Source organism: Heloderma suspectum, chromosome 9, assembly GCF_057233095.1.
Source record: "Heloderma suspectum isolate Gila_16-S chromosome 9, 16-S_ref, whole genome shotgun sequence".
Taxonomy (NCBI): Eukaryota; Metazoa; Chordata; class Lepidosauria; order Squamata; family Helodermatidae; genus Heloderma; species Heloderma suspectum.
Genome location: NC_139466.1, coordinates 5,865,160 through 5,887,628, shown reverse-complemented (window position 1 = coordinate 5,887,628; position 22,469 = coordinate 5,865,160). Strand labels below are relative to the sequence as shown.

At 44.1% G+C, this 22,469-nt stretch overlaps 2 protein-coding genes across 16 annotated transcripts in view; one reads left to right on the top strand and one right to left on the bottom strand.

The window, feature by feature from the left end:
* MAP7D3 (MAP7 domain containing 3) overlaps positions 1-11,765 on the top strand; it is a 55,829-nt gene extending 44,064 nt beyond the window's left edge. For 6 of the 9 annotated variants that reach the window (XM_084813638.1, XM_084813635.1, XM_084813633.1 and 3 more), the window contains 8 exons: positions 448-583; positions 4,727-4,907; positions 6,190-6,294; positions 6,888-6,941; positions 7,066-7,138; positions 7,459-7,645; positions 8,634-8,929; positions 9,627-11,765. In XM_084813638.1, the coding sequence (XP_084669764.1) occupies positions 448-583; positions 4,727-4,907; positions 6,190-6,294; positions 6,888-6,941; positions 7,066-7,138; positions 7,459-7,645; positions 8,634-8,929; positions 9,627-9,634 (1,040 nt within the window). In that variant the 3' untranslated portion in view covers positions 9,635-11,765. Of the gene's footprint in view, positions 1-447; positions 584-4,726; positions 4,908-6,189; positions 6,295-6,887; positions 6,942-7,065; positions 7,139-7,458; positions 7,646-8,633; positions 9,013-9,626 lie in introns of those variants that run through there. The other 3 variants (XM_084813636.1, XM_084813630.1, XM_084813632.1) reach the window with 3 other exon arrangements.
* Positions 11,766-12,488: 723 nt separating this feature from the next.
* FHL1 (four and a half LIM domains 1) overlaps positions 12,489-22,469 on the bottom strand; it is a 41,119-nt gene continuing 31,138 nt past the window's right edge. For 3 of the 7 annotated variants that reach the window (XM_084813644.1, XM_084813640.1, XM_084813643.1), the window contains 6 exons: positions 20,612-20,717; positions 18,693-18,874; positions 18,230-18,407; positions 17,048-17,217; positions 16,405-16,591; positions 12,489-14,255 (listed from right to left, as the gene is read on the bottom strand). In XM_084813644.1, the coding sequence (XP_084669770.1) occupies positions 14,101-14,255; positions 16,405-16,591; positions 17,048-17,217; positions 18,230-18,407; positions 18,693-18,848 (846 nt within the window). In that variant the 5' untranslated portion in view covers positions 18,849-18,874; positions 20,612-20,717 and the 3' untranslated portion in view covers positions 12,489-14,100. The remainder of the gene's footprint in view (positions 14,256-16,404; positions 16,592-17,047; positions 17,218-18,229; positions 18,408-18,692; positions 18,875-20,611; positions 20,718-22,469) is intronic. The other 4 variants (XM_084813642.1, XM_084813639.1, XM_084813641.1 and 1 more) reach the window with 2 other exon arrangements.

Genomic DNA, 22,469 nt, shown 5'->3' with positions numbered 1-22,469 from the left:
GAATTGAGGATCTGGGAGGAAAAAATACTGCTAGGAACCATGAACTGAAAATCGTAATTTTATGCTTGGTTACTTGTATTTCTCATTGCACTGTAAAACTCGCCATGGGGTTCTCCCTGTTAATGAGAGTAAGGCCTCATTTTACAGAGGATGTGGACAGTCCTTACCTGTGTAATCTTTCATCATACACCTGAACTCATTTGCATGTTAACTTGGACCTTCAGTGATAGCCTGAATAGCGCACACAAATGGGCCAGCATATTTGACAAGGCATCCAGGGAACACTTGCTGTAAAAGTTTTCCATACAACCTGTAATTGGACCTAATTGTATTAGGTCCAATTACAAGGGTACAGGTTCCGGTAAATGAATATGGTTTAATAAAAAACTATATAACTAGTTAAGTCTTAGCTACCTTCATGTGATTCTTCTAACACCTTTTTTCCAGATGCTAGTAGCAAAACTGTTCCAGGGACCACAACAGCTGAAGAAGCAGCAAGAATCTTGGCAGAGAAACGGCGTCTTGCAAGGGAGCAAAGAGAGCGTGAAGATCAGGAAAAGGTTCAAAGAGAAGAAGAGGAAAGGTAAACCAATAAGGGGCAGTTTTTCATAATGTTGTTAATATATTTAAACACACATTATTCAAAACATTCTGAACTCATAAGGAGGTTAAGTTGTGAGTGTCATGTTTGTAAACATAAGTGTCTCTGGTCACCTGTGGTGAGTTAGAACCTGCTTTAAGTGACCTGCCTGGGATGTCTTGATAAATTGAAAGGAAGTTGTTTCTCTTTCCCCACCCCCTCTGTCTCTTTTTCAGTATTTTTCACTGCTGGACTTAAATCCCATGCCTTTTTATATCTTGAATAAAAGTGCTAAGCCCATTAAAGCCCTAAACCACCTTGGACCATAATGTCTCAAGAACTGCTTTCCTCCATAAGAGCATGACAACTTTCTCTTCTGAGGCCTTGCTTTGGGTCCCTCTGCCATCATAAATACAGTGGGTTCATACCTGGGAGAGGCTTTTTCAGCTGTGGTGCCCAAGGTCGAAATAGCCTCTTAAGAGAGATCTGCCCAGCTCCATTGTTGCTTGCTTTTAGGGGGCTAGTTTTATTCCAGCAAGCTTCCATAGAGCACCATCTAAAAAGCAGCTGCATGAAGGGTTTTCTTAGCCCTTTTTAGAAAGTTCTGTGGTTTCAATTGATGTTTAGTTTTAATTTTATTTTGATTTTATTTTTCTTGTAAGTCACCTTAAGGCAGAGGTTTCCAAACTTTTCATGTTGGTGACACACTTTTTAGACATGCATCATTTCATGACACGGTAATTCAGTTTTACTAGCAAACCGGAGGTTAAACTAACCCATTATAAGAGATACGAACACATACATAAATTGTAATAACGAAATGTATGGGGATAGAACATATCTCATGAAAACCTGTCAGTTATATTTTTTAAAATATATGATTTGTAAGATAATAACATACATTGTTGTCATTTATGAGTAACAGTATGTAAATATGTGCAAGAATTTTAAAAAGTTGAATAACACCAATAACTACTTACCATTTTAATGGGATGTATGAGGTTGATGGTATGAACACAGCTTTTCAATATTTGGTGGAATATTAGATAAAGACACTCGCATTTCATCATCAAGCATTTTTAAGCTTCCACGTTTCAGTGTCTTTAAGTTTGCCATCGTTGAAAAGGATACTTCACAAATGTATGTAGTAGAAAACTGCAGAAGAATTTTAACACTTTTTTAGCTATGTTTGGATGCATTTTTGAAATGCAAATCCAAAAGCTGAGTACCCTGTTCATGCATCATTAACAGATTTCGATCATTTTTTATGTCAGCTAATTCTTAATAAGTAAGTGTAAGTGAAAAGTTCCTCGTTGCACTTGAAAGAAATGGATTTCTGATCCAATCATAGTCTTGGATTTCAACATTTGGGAAGTAATGATGAACTTTCTCTCCGAGCAAGGTTAAATGGTCAACAGTTAGCAAGCTGATATCACTTTTTAGCTGGCACTCAGCAGTTTTGGAAAACATTTCAAAATTTCCTTCTTTCACTTTCCTTTTCCAAATGGCTATTTTGTCTCTCATAGCACAAATTGTATTTACCGCTGTTATTTTCTCCTTTTCCTTGCATACTGGTGTTTATTTTATTCAAATGTTCAAATATGTCAGCAAGATATGCCAGTTTTGTGCACCAAAGATTGCTTTGAATTAGATCGCAGAATTCATTTTGCTGATTTTCCTCAAAAAGTTTAAGCATCATTTCCCTCAATTCATATACATGACAAAGCACTCAACCTCTTGAGAGCCAATGAACTTCTGTGTGTAGTAGAAGCTTTTTAAACTTTGCCCCGATGTCTTCACAAATATGAGCAAATAATCTTGATTGAAGAGGTCTACTTTTAATGTAACTGACCATTTGAACCACTTTGTCCAAAACTTTTCTGAATTCATTTCCAATGGTTTGCGCGTCTAGTGCTTCGCGATGTAAAAAGCAATGAGTAAATTATAATATTTTCATTCTCTTTCTTTGCTAAAGCTATAAAACCTTTTGTTGAGCCAACCATTGAGGGTGCGCCATCTGTGCATATTCCTACACAATTAAACCATTGCAAATGATTTTCCTTCATGAAGCAGTGTAAAGTTTTAAGTATATCTTCACCTCTAGTTCTCATTGGAAGTTCTAGACAACACAAGAATTGCTCAATAATTCTGTCAGTATGAATGAAACGTATAAAAAACAATAATTGTGCTAACCCACTGACATCTGTTGCTTCATCTAATTGCAATGTAAAGATCATATCGTCTTGAAAAATATCCTTCATTTGCTGCTTAATGTCATCAGACATGTCTTGAATACATCTTCCGATCGTGTTATCTGCCAAAGGGATTTTATTAACTTCTATCTCAAATTCGGGCCCAAACATTGTTCGAACAATAGCACAGCAAGATTCCTTTATGGCGGTTTCGGCAATAACGTGTGGGTCCTTGTTTTTGGCAGTTATTTGAGCAACCAAGTAACTTGCCTTTTGAACTTTCTCTGATGTCTTTATTCTCTTTGTGAATGATGCAGACTGCTTCTTTATAGATTTTGAAAGCTCAATAAAGTATTCTACTGTTTTTTCTGACAAGTGACAGTGTTTTGAGGTAAAATGACACTTTAATTTATTTGGTACCATACTTTAATTTGCAAGTATATCCCCACAAACTAAACACTGGGGACGAGGATTGTTTTCATTACCAGAAAATGTGAACCCCAGTTTCATATAATCTTTACTGTATAAACGAGGCTTGGAAATTTTTCCTTTACACTTTTTACGTACTAATACAGACCGTTCAACAGTTGATTCTTGTGTAGTTTCCTCTATAGCGGCTACATTTTGTTCATTGCAAACGTCACCTTCACCAGCTTCCCTTTTCTTAATTAGAAACGTATCCATTTTACAGGTAATTCAACTGCAATTTAATGAATATATGCAAATTTATTTCTAGGTTTTAGCATTAACTAAATATGAAAATAACAGGACTGTTTTTAGCGCTTATCTTTCTCTGTTTTTTCTTATGAAAATAACAGCACCTGCGCTCCACTCCCACAGTGATAAAGTGAGATAAAGATAGGAATCAGGACCAGGAGAAAATGTGAAAAATAAACAAAATTAACTAAAGTATTTACAATACGTATTAGGACACATAGGCCCAGGTAGGAGCTCAGCTGCAAAAACACATGAAGTAGAGAAGCAAAAGTCCAACAAAAGTGGTGAAAATGTATATGTCTCACTACAAGGCTATATTGCTGTCAATATTTGCAATGCCTATGTCCAGAGTCCAGTTCCAGCACTCACCGGTGGTACACTGCTGGTGGGTGGTTAATCCACGATTACAGGAGAGTAAAAATAAATGGGAGAAATCAAATTATAAGTGCCATGTGGTGGATGGCTTGCTGTTTGCCACATTGGGTTTGGGAGGGTGGCCTCCCTTCAGCAAGCAGCAGATGAGTTGACTGGGTGACAGCCTGCAGCTGCGCTCGTCCAGGTGATTGGGAGCATGCTAATTCTGAGGCTTCTGGCCTCCACTGAGCTCCATTCTGACTGGCCAAGATGGCGGACAGCCTGCTTGGTGCAGTCCCAGGCGGCATTTCCACCCGTGCGCTACTCTGGCCTGGCCGCACAGCAGCACGGTGCAGAAATTGGTGAAGGGCACGCTCGAAATCTCGCAGGGCTGGTGGCCGCTGCCACTTCTCCACGCCGGCGTCAGCCAAGCTTTGCTCCCAGGGCGGTGCCTCCCCTTTCTTCGCCCCGCACCTCTACCTTGCCATACCACTCCAACACCGCCAATCACGTTCGTCCTATGTCAAGACACCACATGATCCTAAAGCAGCTAATGTTAAAGCAGCTAAGCCTTAGCAGCTAAGGCTTAGCTGCTTTAACATCAGCTGCTTTAGGAAATTCCTGGGGAGGGGCCAAGGGAAGCAAATGTGAGTAAGGGAGCTCCGCGGTGCCCTTCCGCACAATTTTCTGCATTTCGCGCGACACACCTACGCACTGCTACCAACACACTAATGTGTTGCGGCACACAGTTTGGAAAGCTCTGCCTTAAGGAATTGATGGAAAGGAGGTGGTGTATAAATGCTGTAAATAAAGTTGCTTGTCTCCTGAGAACTTTCTTCTTAAAAGCAAAGATCTGTTCTGGATTTTTGTTTGGGACTCTTAGAATCAGAAAAGAAGAAATGGCCAAGAGAGCACTTGAGGAGCAGGCACAGATGGAAGAGGCACTCCGTGAGCTGGAAGAAGAGAGAAGGGTGGAAGAAGAGGAACAGCAAAAACTGGCTGAGAAGGAGAGAGTTCGGAGGGAGCAGGAGGAACAGGAGAAGCTGGCTGAGCTTCAGTTGCAGGTTTGGTCTCTGGAATGCCGCTGAATCAGGCAAGGCTAGAGAAATGGGGTACAAAGAGGCTAGATACTGAAGAAACGTATATGTTCTGGAAAGTCCAGCAATCTGCAAAAGCTCCCAACTGCAGCCTTTCCCAACCTAGGGTGGCCAGATATTGCTGGACTACAACTCCCATCACCCCCAGCCAGCATGGGCAGTGGTTGGGGCTAAGGTTGGTCCAGCAAAATCTGGGGGCTCTAGATGGAGAAAAGCTGTCTTAGATTATTGCTTCAAATCTTAATTTTCATTTTAGGTTTGTCTTTGTATTAAACTCTATGTTAAGCTCCATTTTAATATACCAACCAAGTATGGTGATACCTCCTATTGCAAGAGTATATATTGGTGAGTGCTATGTAATTCATTCATTCATTTTTAGGAAACTGATAAGTAGGATATAAGTTGTCTAAAATAAATAAAAAGAGTACACTTTGCTTGAGGGTTGGCTGTTAGGGCCTGTGTGTTGGGTTTTGGCCAGGAAGACCAAGGTTCACATCTCTGCCATGAAGCTCACTGAGTGATCTCCCTTCCACACACTCTCTTTCTCTCTTCGGCCTAACCCAGCTTGGTGCTCTCCCAGTGTATTGGAGCTCCACTCTAATCAGCCCCAATTAGCATGGCCAGTGGTCAGGGTTCTGGCTGTTGTAGTAGAACAACACTTTGAGGGCACCAGGTTGAGGAAGGCTCAAAGCTGTTAGGTTAAAACGGTGTAGCCCACATTCCACCCTGATCCCAATGGAGGAAGAGCGGCTGACAAATGTGAGTGATCACTCTGTGTAATAGCAGACTCAAGTGGTGAGTGCTCCTAGGATTGTGGCCAGAAATGGGGCCACCGAGCAGCATGCTTTGGGAAGCCCCAAGGGTTGCAGAAATACAAAGAAACATAAAAAAAAAAAACCAGGTGTTTTTGGCAACCCCCTGCCAGCAGCCCAATGAGGACTGAGCATGCTCAGTGGTCACAGAATGTAGAAGATCCATTGGAAATGAGATGGGGGTGTGGAATGACCATCTTGAGCCTTCAGCTGTGTGCAGGATCCTGGAAGAGGGCATCGCTGGCTGGAACAGGAGCACTCCTATGAGGAGGTTGCACTGCACCATTTCGTTGCAGGCCCCTCTTGTAGTGAGTGTTTTCATTTTAATTCCCTGGATGCTTTGTGGTACAAACTGAGTTAATTTCATGTTATTCCTTCTCTGGGATGGAGCTTTTCAAATCAATGACTTTCCTGTTTGGATTTTTGCTTTCTTCAAGCGAGAAGAAGCTGAAATGAAAGCTCTAGAAGAAGCTGAAAGGCAGCGGCAAGAACGGGAGCGAATTATGCAGCAGAACATGCAAGAGAGAATGGAGAGGAAAAAGGTACCTGCCTTTTGCTTTCAAGTTTCCCCTTCTAAATAGGGCCAGAATGTTTTATGGGGAAAAACTGAGTAAACAGTTATGTGAATGCAACTATGGTAATGGGTATAGTTAAAAGCTAGGATTTGCAGTCTTTTTAAATGTATACTTCTCTTTTGCTGTGGATCCTAAAGGAAACATTTGGCATTTTTGCTCCTTTTAATCTCATGGCTTAAGTGTTCATCTTACATTCCTTCTAAGGACAGTAGGTATGCATATCTGCTCCCCCTCTCCATTGAATTCTTACAACAGCCCTGGGAGGTATGAGAGAAATGGCCCAAGAACACCCCCATGTGCTTTTGAAGCTGAGCAAAGATTTCAAACTCACTCTCTCCAGTCAAAGTCCAGCACTCTACCAGCCTTCCCCAACTTGGCACCCTCCAGATGTGTTGGACTACGACTCCCAGCATGCTCAACACATCTGGAGGGCCCCAGTTTGAGGAAGGCTAACTACTACTCCACATTAGTACTTAAGGTTCTGCAAAGAGGGAGGGGGTGTGAAAGAGCTAGAATTAAATCTTGGTGTTATCTAAGTGGCATTACCATCATTCAAACAGAGAATTGAAGAAATAATGAAGAGGACTCGGAAAGCAGAGCAGAACGAAGCCAAGGTAAGCATCTTTTAACATCCAGCATTTGTTTCAACAGGAGATGCAAATTAGTATAGGGACACTGTAGCTTATCTGATGTTTGCTTGTCTCTCGCTGCTAACTCTTTCCACTTTCTTTAATACAGAATGAAGACAAGTCTGAGGATGAGGGTGTGGAAGAAGATGAGGAGCTGGGTCTTGAAAAGCAAGATCAACCTGGTAAGGGGCAGCTCTTCAGTGAAGAGTTAAGTTTTTAAGTCTATGCGGTTATCTCAGAGGTAATTCTTGGTGATCTAGAAACTTAAAAGGTGAAAGATCTTAGTCCCTTACTATGTCAGTCAGAGGCTGAACAGGGGGAAGCAAACTATGCAGAAATAACGCCTGTTTGTCTGTTTGTTTTCCATCTGTTTAAAAATAGTTTTTGTATTAACTCCATAATCTTCAGATCTCGTGTAGCAGTATGAAAATAGTTGGAAGTGTTCCCTTTTGTCAGTTCGGTATCCCAGATTTTAGCTAGTAGCTCCAATTCTCCGTTTCAGAAAAGACAAAATACGATGACTCCTCCCTAGAAGATGGTCCAGAGGTCGTCTGCAATTTCGCTTTGTTACAAGATGCGTCAAAAACGGAGACAGACGATGTATTTGTGAACGGCGATGAGCAGGAGGAGGCTGATCAAAGCAGCGACGACAGGAATTCTGTGTATTTTACTCAGACAATAGAAGCCAGGTAAGCTCAGTGTATCCTCAACATCCATTGGAAGAAACCTGCTGGATCACACTCACGGTTCATCTAACCCAGCACCCTATTCCAGCAGGTCACCGCCAGATGCCTCTGGGTAGCCCACAAGCAGGACTTGAAAGCAGTAGTGTTCCCCTTGCCCCCCCCCCCCCCCCCGCAGCTGGTGGTCAGAGATACACTACCTCTGGACTTGGAGGGTCCATTTAGTATGATGACTAACAGTTGCTGCTAGATGTATCCTCTATGAATTTGTCAAATCTCCTTTGAAAGCCTTTGGTCGCTATGACTTGTTGTGGCAGTAAATCCCATAAGTTAAGCCGGCACGTGTCTGTGCTGGTGGAACTCTTCGCTCTAATTATACAAAGCAATACCAGATTAGCGTCTAAAGTAGTTGCAGCCAAAGCCATTCCCATAATGGACCGAGGCTTGCTCACGGATAAATATTGGGATTTGGTCAATAAAAGCCACAGCTTCAACTTTTCCAGTACAGAAACTTAGGGTAAGCCTAGCAGCTCTTGACTGGAAAGCCAAATTTATTCTGGGCTGTACTTAAAAGCTTCCTTGTGCTGAACTGGTCAGACTGGCAGTTTGAAGCAGACTTTGAATTCTGACAATATCATGAAACACTTGTGAGTCCTTTGAATGTAAACAAAAAAACCCCTCACAAATATTCTGCTTATACAAAAGCAAAATGAAACATTAGTGTAGCAGCTCTTGAAGACTTTGCTTTTTTCAAAAAAGAAAAGGTCCACTAACTTTCAAAATAGTGATTATTTGGATAATTATATGGTCCTTTTGTTTGCACTGACTGATAAAAATGAAGGGTAATTTAGTTGCAGTTAATATTATGTTGTCCACAAAGAGTTTTAGAAAAAACACAAAGGTAACTAGTTATGTCAGAATGACCACCTCAGTTCACTAAGGAAAGGTATAAATAGGTTCAAGACAAATCTTTTCTTCACCGCTCTCTTTCCAGCCCTCCAGTGAAAGAAACAGTTATTGAGAACTCTGAAATCTTGCATGTTAATGAAGCTGATCACCCAATTGGATTTATATCTAACCTGAATGGGAAATCTTCTACCTGGAATTTTGAAGAAATCATTGATCTTGGTGTACATCCCAAGTCAACCAGGCTGAGTTCAGATGGTATTGCTGCTGATATACCCACCCAGAACTTTAAAGATGCTACTGCAGTGCCCTCGAGTCCCAAGCTGGCGTTTGAGGAAGAAAGTGCCATGAATTCCTTGACCAAACCAATAGAGACTGCATCAGGTAATATACATTGATGGCTGTCTGTCTCAAGTCCAGTTGAAGCAAAATTAACAGCATTTCTGTGCCCAACAAACCAAATACTCTCTTGGCTTAAACTTGGTAAATTTGCATTGAATTCTGTTTTCAAAAACAAGGTTTGTAGAATTTGAAGTCTTGGGGGACTGAAAGGAAGGACACTAGCTGGCCTGAGGTAGGAGGGAAACTAGCGGCGGGGGAATTATGTGTTTGTAGGTTAATGTAGCCCCTTCCACAGAAGCAATATGTGGTCTCCCTAGTCTCCCATGTACTTTTCAGTGAATTCACCTTTTTGTTAGCAGGAGCTCTTAAGTTTTTGGTTCGGGGCCATCTTCGGCACTTAACTCTTTAGGTAGACTTATCCCCTTCCCATTTTGGTGGAACCAGGGAATAGAACCGTATGATTATGTATGCATAAGAGCATCCTATATGGACTGTGTTGCACATCGTGTGTTTCCTACGTGGAAAGTATGTGCGCCCAGTTCACTTCATGAAATGAAATGGACTTGTGTGCGGTAATAGTCACATGTAGATTTCCCTGCACAGAAGTTCTTCCTCTGGTGGTGCTTGCACCCCGAGGGGCCTGCCAAACTGGTGCTGATCCTTGAAATTCAAGTTTATGTGTACAGCACGTGCTGCTTAGCATGAGGGTACTAAAAAGTTCTCTCTCACTTTTGAACAGAACTGTGAACACTAGAACCCTGGAAGGCTCCTGACAGCACTTCAGGAATTCAGGGTTTCGTCAAGTCATGAAGGCCTTGTTTTGAGGGGGAAAAGCTGCTTGTGAACCTTTTATCCACCTCCAGTTTTGCGCAAAATAAGAGAGCCTACCCCGCCTAACTTTGCACCTTGAAACCTGTTCAGGGAGACTCTGTTGCTGTTGCTTTCTCAGATTTCTTTACTGGATCTGTTTAACAAGGTTTCCTTTTTAAAGTATCACCTGTTCTCCTTTTGATGAAATGTTCACTAAATTTGCCTGTGGGTCCTTAATCTTCCTGTTAGTGTGATATACAGTGGCTTGTACTAGAGACTTAACCAACAATTGTTGCACACTTCAGAACACAATAAGCAAAATAAAATGAGATAATCTATTGCGTATTAAAACCAAACCCATTTTGTTATGTGTTACTAGCATTAGCCTTGTTCGTACACTTGTCCTTATGGAGGCCACATTTTAAAGAGAGGTGAATTGAAATCGTTGAGAAGTTGCCACCTCACTCCAGGTCAGGTAACCATTTTTGTCAGATTGTTTCCAGAATTTTAAAAAAACGCTAAGATTAAGATAGTCTCCTACCAACACTTGAAAACAAGCGCTCACTCCTGACAAGTGGCGAGTTAAAAGTGGTGAACCACGATGTCAGACGGTGCTGCATTCTGCTGTTGCCCTACAAAGTTTTAGTTTTGGGGCAGGAATCCTAAGGCAAGAACTCAACAGTGCTTGGGGCCGACCTGTTAAAATGCTGTTGCAACATGGATGTGGTGTGTCATAGGGGCTACAACTACTGTGATTAGTCCCGCTAACTCCAGACATACATGCAAATGTGGCATGGTGTGGAGACTCAGCCTGAGACACAGGACTTCGTGTGCAAAGTGCATGGAAGGCACAGCTGAGGCCTTCAGCTAAATGACTCCCCAGACTGCATGTTTTAGCGTGGGCCAGGGAAACCAGCTGACTGAGCATCTTGCCTTATTTATCTTATCCCATCTTTATGTCATGTAAGTCTTTCAATGGATGGCCTTACAAGCTTCTTAATGAATTTCACGCTAGTGCACACACTAACGTGCTGAGAAAATGAGGAACTAATTGCGTCAGGTCCTGCAAGCTGGGCTGCTGTGCAGCTTCCGTTCAGTTTTATGGGTCTTGCATGGGTCTCATGCAAACCCCAAATGAAGCTAGCGGCAGCTGCAGGAGCAGCATCTGGCAGACTTTTCCTATGGTGCAGTTGTCACGTTGTGTCTAAAACGGTTAAAAAAATCATTTCATGTATTTAAGTTGATCGTCACAAATGTAAGTATTATTTTTTTGTGTACATAAAACCAGTATTAGACCCTTGAAGTTGTGTGTTTGTTTTTTGTCCATGTTAATTATTCTACATGTTCTTCTACTAGCTTTATCTCACTGCTTGCCTCGGCCTTCAGGGCTGCTGTCTCCATCAAGCAACCTCTTTAGCCCCAGTTCCCCACCCTGACTTTGTCCAGCATGAAGAAATCAACTCTGTAGCTGTTTCTGCAACTACCTAGTGAGGACAGTCTTGTGCCCATTGCACTGTCCTAAATAGCTAGATGTCAGTTTTCAAAGAGCTGCTTTATCAAAGGACTGCTTTCTGTCAGCAGCCACTTCAGTCTCATTTGGCAGCTCCCTCCTTCATGTTTTTCTGATGTAGATCAGGTGTAAGCAACCCAGTGTCCTCCAGATGTTTTGGGCTGCAACTCCCAGAAGCCTCAGCCAGCATGGCTCAAGGTCAATGGTCAGGAATTACGGAGTTGTAGTCCAAAGACTGTAGATGTTTGTGCTGGAACTACGTTCCATTTCTTTAATTTGAAAAGCAGCCCCCCTGCCCTTGTCATTGTGGTCACTGTATTCCACCCTCCCCAGAACTCTTTGCTGTTTCCAAATGTTTTAGAACTGTTAGAGCAGTGCCTTAGGTTCAATGAACAGATGTATTTTTGTATGATCGTTCTCATTCTGGCAGAGACAATCATTCTAACAAGCATGACGATGCTAATATTTTTCTGTGCAAACTGATGCCTGTTGAATGCTTTGTTACAGCTGTATGTAAATACATATGCACTATTAAATAAACTTTGCAATTGAAAGGTGTCTTGTTGTGATAGGTTATTAAGGAATCCCCCCCCCCAATGTTTCCCCTGCTGAAAAAAAATTGCCTGAAGTACCCCTGCCATTTTCTGAGTGGAATGCTAATAGGCCTTGAAACCCACCATATTAGCCTAAATGAGGGGTGGGCATCTGTTTCAGCTGTGGAGGGCTGCATTCCCTTGTGGGTAATCCCATCAGGGCCCATATGAGGAGCCAAAGCCAACTATGGGCAGGGCCAGAGACAAAGGTGAGTGAATCACACCTTTTCTCTTCCTGCCACCCCCTTCCTCTCTCTCCCTCTTCCCACCCAGCAGGCTGCCAGGGAAGGGATAGGTTGCTCTTGCCAGAGGTCTCAGCTGATCGCATGCAGAGGGCTTTAGAAATTAAGCTGAGGCCCACAGCTTGCCCAAACCTTGCCTAAATCATCAGTGCCTTAGTCAGTTGGGACCTGCAAGTTGGTTGTGCTACCTCTTTTTAGGTTAGGGATTTTGAGGGGCAGGGGAGCTGAGAAAATACAGAGAAGAAAAAACATGGCTTTAAAAAAAAAGTGAGGTGGCTCACGTTGCTCATTGTGGCTTAAAGGCCGGTCCTGATTGCGGAAACAGTTGAAAACTGGCCGAAATCATGTATTGGTTGTGTGCCAATAAACGTTAGATGGGGATTCCTTTCCTTTAAGAGTGAGTGCCTCTTGAACTGAAAAGGTGTCATGAAGAAAACACTACGCCAAATGCAAACAAGCAATAACTTCCTATTTATTAGAGGAAATGCCTTAGTATAACACAGGACTTGCAACTATGCCGCCTTAATAATTCAGCCTGCATACATGTAGTTTTTATTTCCCCTCCAGGCTTCACAAGCAAACATCATGTGCAGAAAATGAATGACGAAAGTCTACATAAAAGGCATATTTCAGTAGTGAGGTATAAAAGCTAGTAGTCAGGCAAACTGCTTCTGCAATCCACAAAGTTAAAGGATGACTGTTGCTTCCTAAAGGTACTTCAGGGTGGCTTATTCTAAAATCAGCAGTGGCCACTCCTCAGGGTTAAACACTGGTTAAAAGAAGCCTTGTACTATACATTCAGTATTCCTTTTAATAGTAGATTAATAAAACAAGTTTAATGTTGCCATTACCTGTGTATGGATTATTACGAATGCATGCTTAAGAGAAGCTCCAAACTTTAGCCTGAAACTACAGATTGGGAGGGTAGAGTCAGATGGCCACCTTTTTTTGTCCCCTGTAAGATTGTTCATTTGTAAGATTGGAAATGTATATAGAACCCCAGCCTGTGATCAGGCATTCTGCCAGGGCAAACTATCTGCTTCACATCCAGCAAGTCTAATGTTGATGCTTTGTCTACCACATCCTGAGGACAGATGTCCCTCCCCTGCCCCACTTGCTCCCCCCAAAATCTGAAGCTATACACAAAGCCTGGTCTTTTAAAACAATGGTGAAAGGCTCTTAAAAATAATGAATTTGGGAGGGGAGCACTGTAAAATGAAGGCTACCTAGAGGAACCCCAGGGTCTGTAAAAAGCTGAAAAGGAGAGGCTGTTTAGAGACTGCTGGGGGTCATTGTTCTAAAAGTAGGACGTTTCTAGATTAGAAAGTGGAGGATCTGTTCCATAGATGTAGCACAGTCTAGTCCGTGGAACAGGAATGTTTTGAAACAAGGCACATAAACAATCATGCACTTCTCTGAAAAGAAGTGTTACATTTCGGTGGGTACCACAAGGGGGCTCTTGCAGCTAAAAGACACAGTCACAGACACACACAAGAGAATAAAAGAAGACATCACTTTCTAAAAAGTTTGATTTAAAATACTGTGTCCCTGATCAATGCTTAAAGCAGGATCTAACTCGTTTCCAAGTTTTTGTTCATTGGAACTGCACCACAGAAGGAGAGCAAAAAAGCTCCCTTTAAAAGCAGCCATTTGAATTCACCCTCATTGTACTGGATATCCAGGAGTTAGCAACCTAATCAGCTGTTTTGCTTTTGCCTATGCTCAGTTATCAGATCGTGCAGAATAGGCAGCAAGTATATCTGGATGCGTAAAGCTCTGCTCTAAATGTCAGTAGGCATCTTAAAAGATGGCAAGAAAGCAAAATTAGCTGCAGCTGTTACTGCAGAACTTTTATTTTAACATCACCTGCAGATTGGGAAGAGAGCATAGAGAAGAGTGCCTTACATTCTTTAAGAAAGCAAGTGGGGAGAGGGCACCTAAAATGCAAAATCCTACAGCCAGGCAGCTTGTGAGTGGATCATATCCAAGCGCAAGGTTCAACATCCACTCCGCAACAAGAGGCTGGGCAGTGCCTGATCGCTCCTCTGTTCTTCTCCCTTACAGCTTCTTAGCACAAGTGGGACAGTAAACTTGCTCAAGGTGATAGACAAAAGGCTTGTTAGCCAGAGGGATAGAGCACTTCTTGCAGTTGAAGCAGTATTCATGCCAGGATTGGCCTTCATGGCTGACCACATTGGTGCCTTTTCCAAAGCCTGTTGATAAAGAAAAGATGAGCTGAAAGGCGAGAAGATCCCTGAACTGATTAGCAGTCCAGTCACCTGCTGCATCTCTTACCAACTAGACTAGATGACAAGGGAAAGAGGCCCTTTCCAGGTTGCAAGAGCTAATTCTGTCTAGTGGGAAAAGGGTTAGACTCTGCGTCAGAAGGCACAGATTCCAATCCTATGAACTCAGCTAGCAAACCTTGCAACATCCAGTTGAGGACTGTTTGGTATAACTCCTTTGCACAGCACTAACCTTGTACGTACAGGTGTTCATTAGTTACAGTAAAGGGCTGTATTATTTAGAAGCTGTTTAGTTTAGAAAAAGAGATGACTAGGAGGGATATAATAGAGGTTTATAACACTATGCATGGTGTGGAGAAAGGGAGAATGAAGTTTTTTTCCCCCCATATACTACTAGGAATGGAGTTGATTGGCAACAGATTCAGGACGGACTAAAAGAGGTGGGATGCCAGAGGTGGGAATGATGCCCCCACAGATGTTGCTGAACTGCAACTCCCATCAGCCCCAGCCAGCATAGACAATGGTGAGGGATGATGGCGCTTGCAGTCCAACAACATAGTTCCCCAACCCTGTTAAAAGCCATCTAGCCTGAGCCTCTGCTCACTGCAGGAAGTTGTTGAACCAATGACCTATGTCATTGCACAGTGCATCATTCATTTATGGACATTGCTACCAAAGGATGCAGTGATGACCACTGCCTAGATGGCTTTAAAGGGAGATTAGGTGCACTGATGGAGTCTCGGAAGATCAAGAGGTATTAGCTACCATGTGATCAGCAACAGTGTACCAGTAGTTGGGAACATTCGGTATACATGCAGCTGTGGATCAGATCGTAGCCTAAATGTGCCACACTGGCTATTAGATCTATGGTGGGAAACTTGTGGTCCTCCAGATGATATTGGACTGCTGCAACTCTCATCATTCTTCACCACTGGCTATGCTGGATAGGACTGATGGGCGTTGCAATCCAACAACATTTGGAGGGACACAGGTTGTCCCCCACCCCCAGATCAGATGTATTCTGCATGGTCATCTACCATGGACCACAGTACCTCAGGCCTTTTAAGCAACTTCACTTGTTTATATGTGTATTTTGTTCGATGTTCTAGCCAAAATGCTTGTCAGGAAAATTGTGAACATGTGCAAATAGATACATACATGCTCTCCAGTGCAGGGACCTTCCTGCTGCTTCACCCTATATTGCAGAGATGTCAAACAGACCTGCAGTTCTGGCCTGCCTGGGGTCCAAGTCTGGACCTCCAAGATGGCTGCAGCCTTCGCTTGGCCCCACCCTCTTTCTTCCGACTGCAGGTAGTTTGGTGGTCTCCTGGCTTTCGTGTGATTTTATCCCCCATCCTAAAAGGTTGAAATGCCTCTCCTAAGGCCGAGTTATTGGCAGTACGAGCTTTAAGCTACAACATGCTGGTATTTTGGCTTTGTCCTGTTTGCCTTCCCCACCTATCACTGGGACATGGCCCCCAAAAACGTGGCCCCCAAGAACATCTCCAAAATTGAGTTAGACCCTTGGGCTGAAAGAGGTTCTACACCCCTGCCCTATTGTTCCTTATCCCCGTGGCCCTCAAGGGCCAGTCTGCACAAAGAAGTAACCCTCGTTTTCTTCACGTGGTTGCATCCTCGGGAGACAGCTCATGGGGCAAAACGTTCATGTTCAACAGCCACTTCCATGGGGAGAGTCTGAGGAAACAGTCTCCACTGTTTCCTCAGACTGCAGCAACAGCCTGAAAAATGGCCACCGCTAACACAAAAACTGCTAATGGTGCCCTTTCAGATAAAGACAGTCATGCTTAAATCCCGTTTGAATGTTAGTTCCAAAGAACTTGTCCCCACTGATTTCAAACAGGCTTTAAGCATGATGACTTAACATTCTTTGATGGATGATGGCCAATAGCGGGGGATAGAATCATAGAATAGTATCATAGAATAGTAGGGTTGGAAGGGGCCTACAAGGCCATCGAGTCCAACCCCCAATATGTTGATATTTCCGACATGGTCAACTGCAAATCAAAAGTGCCGAGTTATCGCGTGATGCAAGCACACAGGTGAACAAGCCCCCAGTCCCCTTTGAACGCTGCTTAGCGCTGGTTAATTTGCCCACCTGTGATGGGGTTCTTGCAACCATTACACTTCTTGGCAACAAAGGACTTGTAGCAATCCACACAGTAGAACTGATCCTCCACAGCTGTAAAGCGTTGTCCTCCCAGCTTCTTTGTGCAGGTGGCACACACAAAACACTCGGCGTGGTAAGGGCGATCCTGGTAGGACACTCCTCCGGAAGTGATAGCCTAGCGCGGGGAAGTGAGACATTGGTTGCTGTATTGCCTGCATTCCTGGATACATTCTCCCACCCACAACGACCTGCGTATAATCCGAGGAGAGTTTCTTCCTTCCACTCAAACCTTATTTTCAGGGCCAGTGCATAATCAAGTTAATAAGAGCTAGAAAGATGTACCGAAGACCTGCTATGAGAGCTCACTGACAGGCCCAGGCATGCGACCTCTATTTTCCCACCTGTAAAATGGGAATAATTAGAAATAGCCATTCCTTGGTTTTAACCTCATGGGCGACAGCACTGTCGCTACACAAAGCTAGGGTACAATAGGAAACCGGGTGTACGAGAAAGAAGGAGTACATTTCAACACATCCCCACCCTTCTGAATAAGCAGGGGGTCCGTTTTATTTCCATAGCAAGAGTCCCAAGTTCCTTGGAGGACACCACTCAGACTGTCTGCAGTACTTACGTTCTTGCACTTCACACAGGTCTTGGCAAATTTATGCTCATGGCAGGTGACGCAGTAGATCTCGTCGCCTTTGGGGAAGAAGCTGGCTGTGCCGATGACCTGCTTGCACTGGTTGCAGGTGAAACATTCCTTGTGCCACACGGTCTTCTTGTACTCCACATTCTGATCACCTGCAAGGACAAAAGAGGAGAGAAGATGGTGCCCACAGTGGGGTTTTATACCTTTTCTTTTGGAGGACATTGAGATTCAGTAACTTCGAGCTGACGAGACATGTTTCGGAAAAATAAAACACATGGTATGGCCATCTTGGACTGTACCACTTCAGAGTCTAGGTGGAGGGGTTGATTTGTTAGCACGCTGTCCTGCTTCAAAAACTCCTTTGCATGTAGAAAATGAGTGTGCCAGGAGTCTAGGCCAGATCCCTTCTCCCCAGCATGCTGGCTTCCCACAGGTAGGGAGATCTTGATCTAGAGAAGCATGTGAACAAGGCTGGTGAACCCACCACTAGCATCACCATCTACAAAGTGCTTGTATTAACATTCAGAGCCCTCAACAGCTTGAGGCCAGGTCATCTGAAGAATCGTCTCCTCCCATATACACCTGCCTGGACCCTAAGATCAGCTTCAGCGGTCCTCCTCTGGGAGCCCCTGCCAAAGGAAGCGAGGCGGGTGGCTACTAAGAAGAGGGCCTTTTCTGCTGTGGCACCCCACTTGTGGAATGAGCTTCCCAGACAGACTCGCCTGGTGCCTACATTGTGCTCGTTTTGGCGTTAGATGAAGACCTTTTTATTCTCCCAGGGATTTTAGTTTTTCCGTTTGCTTTAGATCTGGTATTGTATTTTAAATTTTTGCACTGCTGCTAGCTTCTGTTTGGTTATTATGTTTATTTTTATATTGAAGTTCTAAACTTTTATATTGCTGTCAATCATCTGTATTTTATTGTCTTGTATTTTGTGATTGTAACTGTTGTGAACTGCCCAGAGAGCTTCGGCTATTGGGTGGTATACAAACATTATAAATAAATAAATACACGCAGGACTAGCACAGTCCTCAGAAGATTATACCGTGTGTGGGGGTGTTCCTGAACGTGTAGACCAGCCCTTCATCTTGCAAGTATTCAGCCTATGTTTTGTAAAAATACGCGATGCCCCCAAAGCAGGCACAACGCGTCAAGGGCTCCTACCTGCCACAATGGGCTTCAGGCAACCCTTGCAGTGGGTCGCCCCCTCGTGGGCGGTGCATTTATTGCACCACACCTTGTTGTTCTCCTTCAGCATGAAGGGCTCATTCACCAGAGACGTGTAGCACTTGAAGCAGCGGAAGCAGTTCTCGTGCCAGTAGCGGTTCTTGAAATGCAGCTCCTGCAAGAAAGGGCGGAAGCACAGCCACGATCAGAGGTCCTTTCAAAGATGGAGGGAAATCAGAACCCAGGCCAATAACAACACAGTGCAACAACCTCCACAGAGTCAAAGGGCTTCTCTACAGCAGGGTTTCATCCTGCGCCTTTACCAGGGTTTCCACTTCCGGATTCTTTGCGGGATTAAGGTCGGCTCCTTTACACATGCTTGCATGTGCTTTTTTTCAGGGATCTCCTTTCTCTGAAAGTTCTATATGCAGGGTTCTAGGTACTCCGTTTCATCCCTTACCTTGGAATCGGCCCCAATAGGCTTCCGGCACTCGGCGCAGGTGTTGGCGCAGAACTTCTCAAAGCACTTGACGCAGCAGTGGCGGCCTTCCTTCTGCACATACTTCTTGCCATGTAGTGGATCGCGGCAATAGTGGCAGTCAAAGCGCTCCGACATGGTGCCTACAGTATAACTGCTGGGCCCTTTGAGAAAACAAAACAGAGAATCATCCCGTTGGTGCATGATGGAGATGCCGAACCCTATCCCCAAAATCGGCTCAGCACCTTGGATAGCTGCTTTAGAGGTCTGTCTGGTTCTGACTAAAACCCAGAATGGATGCACAGCCCTAGCCAAATCAGAGCCACCAGCTTCCACTGGTAAACGCTCCAGAAAAGCAATGTTTAGGTTGTATTCTTGTTCCTTACATCACCAGGGGATGCTATGAAGCGTCCACTGCCCACAGTAAAGCAACACAGTCTGGCACAGATATCACCCAGCTAAATTTGGGCAGTATCATGCACAAAGGGCTGTTCTCTCCCACCATGCACCTCTCCCAAGCCACTGGCGCAGCTGGGATTGGGCCATGGGGCCAAAGTCCAGGGCCCTGCAAATGGCCACCCAGAGGCTGGCAGGGGATGAGGAGGGCAGAAGAAAAATCCATTTTATTCCTGCATGGTGCTCTGATTTTAGTGAGTTTAAAATGCAAAGCTGCACATGCTAAGAGTTGTTGTTGTTGTTGTTAGGGTTAGAAGGCAGTGTTTTTGTTGTTCTAACATATCAGGAATGTAGAGGCAGTTTTAAAGTATGGGACGGCATGTTTGGGTTGGGAGAAAGAGAAATGTTGGTTGTGTCCTTCACAACTGCAGTAATACACATGGCCTTCTAAAGCTTGGAGAAAAGGCGTGTCAGGTGAGACATGCTAGAGGTGTACAAAATCAGGCATGGTATGAAGAATGTGGATTCGGGAGACTTTTTTCTCCCTCATAATACTAGAACCCAGTGGGGTCTAGTATTATGAGGGATGACGACGCTGATGGGTGGGAGATTCAGGACAGAGGAAAGGAAGGCCTCCTTCACACAGCGCAGAGTTAACGATGGAATTTGCTCCCACAGGATGTAGCAATGGCCACCAATTTGGAGGGCTTTAAAAGGGGGTTTGACAAATTCCTGGAGGAGGAGGCTAACAATGGCTACTAGTCTTGATGACTATGTGCTACCTCCAGTGCCAGAGGCAGTGAGCCTATGTACACCAGTTGCTGGGGAACATGGGTGGGGAGGAGCTGTTGCACTCCTGTCCTGCTTGTGGGTTCCTGGTCGAAAGCTGGTTGGCCACTGTGTGAATGGAATGCTGGACTAGATGGACCCTGGGTCTGATCCAGCAGGGCTCTTCTTATGCTGGAAGATAACTGGAAGCTGGAAGATTCCAGCTGTGGAATGAGCTCCCCAGAAAGGTTTGCCTGATGCCTACATTGTACTCCTTCCAGCATCAGGTGGAGTCCTTTTTATTCTCCCAGTATTTGAGCATTTTAGCTTCCTAATCTTTTCGCTCTGATGTTTTAAATCTGTACTTTAAATCTCTGCATTGCTGCTAGGTTTTATTCCGGTTGTACTTCTATATTGTAGTTTTAAGCTTTCGTATTTTATGTTGTTTTATGCTGTACTTCGTTGTTTTACTTTTGGGGAACTGCCCAATGAGCTTTGGCTATTGGGTGGTACAGAAATTAAATGAAATAAATAAATAATGGGGCCCATAGGGCCATTAAGTCCAGACTCTAAAATTGCCTAGCTGCACGACTGCTCCCAACATCCCCCCCCCCCAACTGAACTGGACAGTACAGGAAGACCTGTGAACATCTCCTTCCTCTCTGTGGCAGGAATGGCAGGGAAAGGGAGAGCAGGAAGGTTCGTAGGTCCCAGAAACATGATAGAGCTGTAGTTACCATAGAGATTTTTAAAAGAATGTTAAGTGCATAAAAGGAACCACACTGGATGAGACCAAGGGTCCATGTAGTCCAGCATTCAGTCCACACAGTGGCCGCCAGCTGCCTGTGGGAAGCCCAAGAGAAGGACATGTTTAGGGTCCCACGCACCGCCTGGGCACCTAATAAGAATAAAAGCACTATATACATTGCAAGGGTGGAAAACCAGCCACATAGATAGAATTAAAAAAAAAAAAATGCCTATGAACGCTGGCCTTTTCCCTCTGGGATGGTGACACCACACAGGGGCGAGAGAGCATCAGTTCTGACGCCCAGGGAGGGTGATTACCTTTGGCCACCTTTTCTCAGAATTTTGGTAAAGCGACAGGGCCCAGGCATCACTTCCCAGGGATCACTTGGCAACAGCTTTGCAATGGCGCAGCTACATCGCTTTAGACCTTGGAGTTAACAGTCTTATGGGGCCCTCCTTTAGACAGCCATGTGTATTACTCCAGCCACAAAGCACCCAACTAACATTTCTCTTTGCCCCCCAACCACCATTCCATGCTATACAGCTGCTTCTACATTCCTGATATGTTAGAACAACAACAACTGCTTGCCAACCATGATTAAAAAAAACAAAACTCTGAGCATGTGCAGCTTTGCATTTTAAACTCACTTAAAGCAGAGCATCGTCATGACTACAGGAATAAAATGGAGTTTGCTTCTGCTTCCCTGCCATTCTCTGGGGGGGGGGGCTGTAATTTGGCCCGAAGTCCGGGCCTAGCTGCACTACTGCATCGTTGGCTCCGCCCACTAAATGGCCATTTTGTTCCTGGGATAGAATTCCGAAGTTGCATTGCTCCACAACTCGCTTGCATCTCTCTGATATTCAGCCAGTTCTTTATGAGACCCCTTGCCAAGACCAGGAATTTTGCCCTGAGTGCCGATTGAAAAACTGCTAACCATGTAAGACTCGGGAAGTAAACAAACAGGCAACATAAAATAAACGTTTTAACGAATGCATCCAGGAGTCACACGGACTCCATGTCCTTGGACACAACAAAAACCCAAAATATTCCTGTTTTGAAAGATGACATTTGAGATCAACTTCAAAGTTCAACACTGTGGGGCCAAGTTGAAAGGTTACCCTGGCCAAGACAAGCTGTGTAGAATCAAGGGTTCTCTTCCTCAAACAAGTAAACAGACTTGAAATATCCAAACTATGCCACTGCAGGGCCAATTATGCGCTGCTTTGTAAACTCAACGGGTTTGTTTGTCCATGGTTGTTTCCTCTTGTCTTTAAAGAGCTCTGAATGTTCAGGATTCAGAGAAGCTCTCGCTAGACAATTTGCTGTTCTTTAATTTAATGGTCCTTTTAGAACCAGGTCACACGAACTGGTCAACATACAGCGTTTGCCTGGGGATGAACTTAATGCACCGTGTAATAAAAAGAAATAGATCATTTACCTTCCAACCAGATGCCCAGCAAAAAAGGACAATCCTATTCAAGATGGGAGCCAGATCCCTAGACACATTTTAAGCATGTCCAAAGGAAAGTGACTGGGAAGGTGCGGGGCTTGCAAACCCAAGTCATATGAGGAAGAGAGCAGTGGAGGCTGGTGGCTCCGATGTCCGTGGGGTGGTGAATCCACTCTGGGTTTCAGTCAGAACCTGTCATAACTCTCCTTTAGAGTTCTGACTGTTCTGACTGAAACCCAGAGTGGATTCAACAGCCCACTGACATTGGAGCCACCAAACTCCACTGGGAATGCTGGCTGCGTTTAGACTGGAGAAGAGAAAAATAGGAACGTAGGAAGTTGCATTATACGGAGCCAGACCCTGGGTCCATCTAGCCCAGTATTGGCAACACTGACTG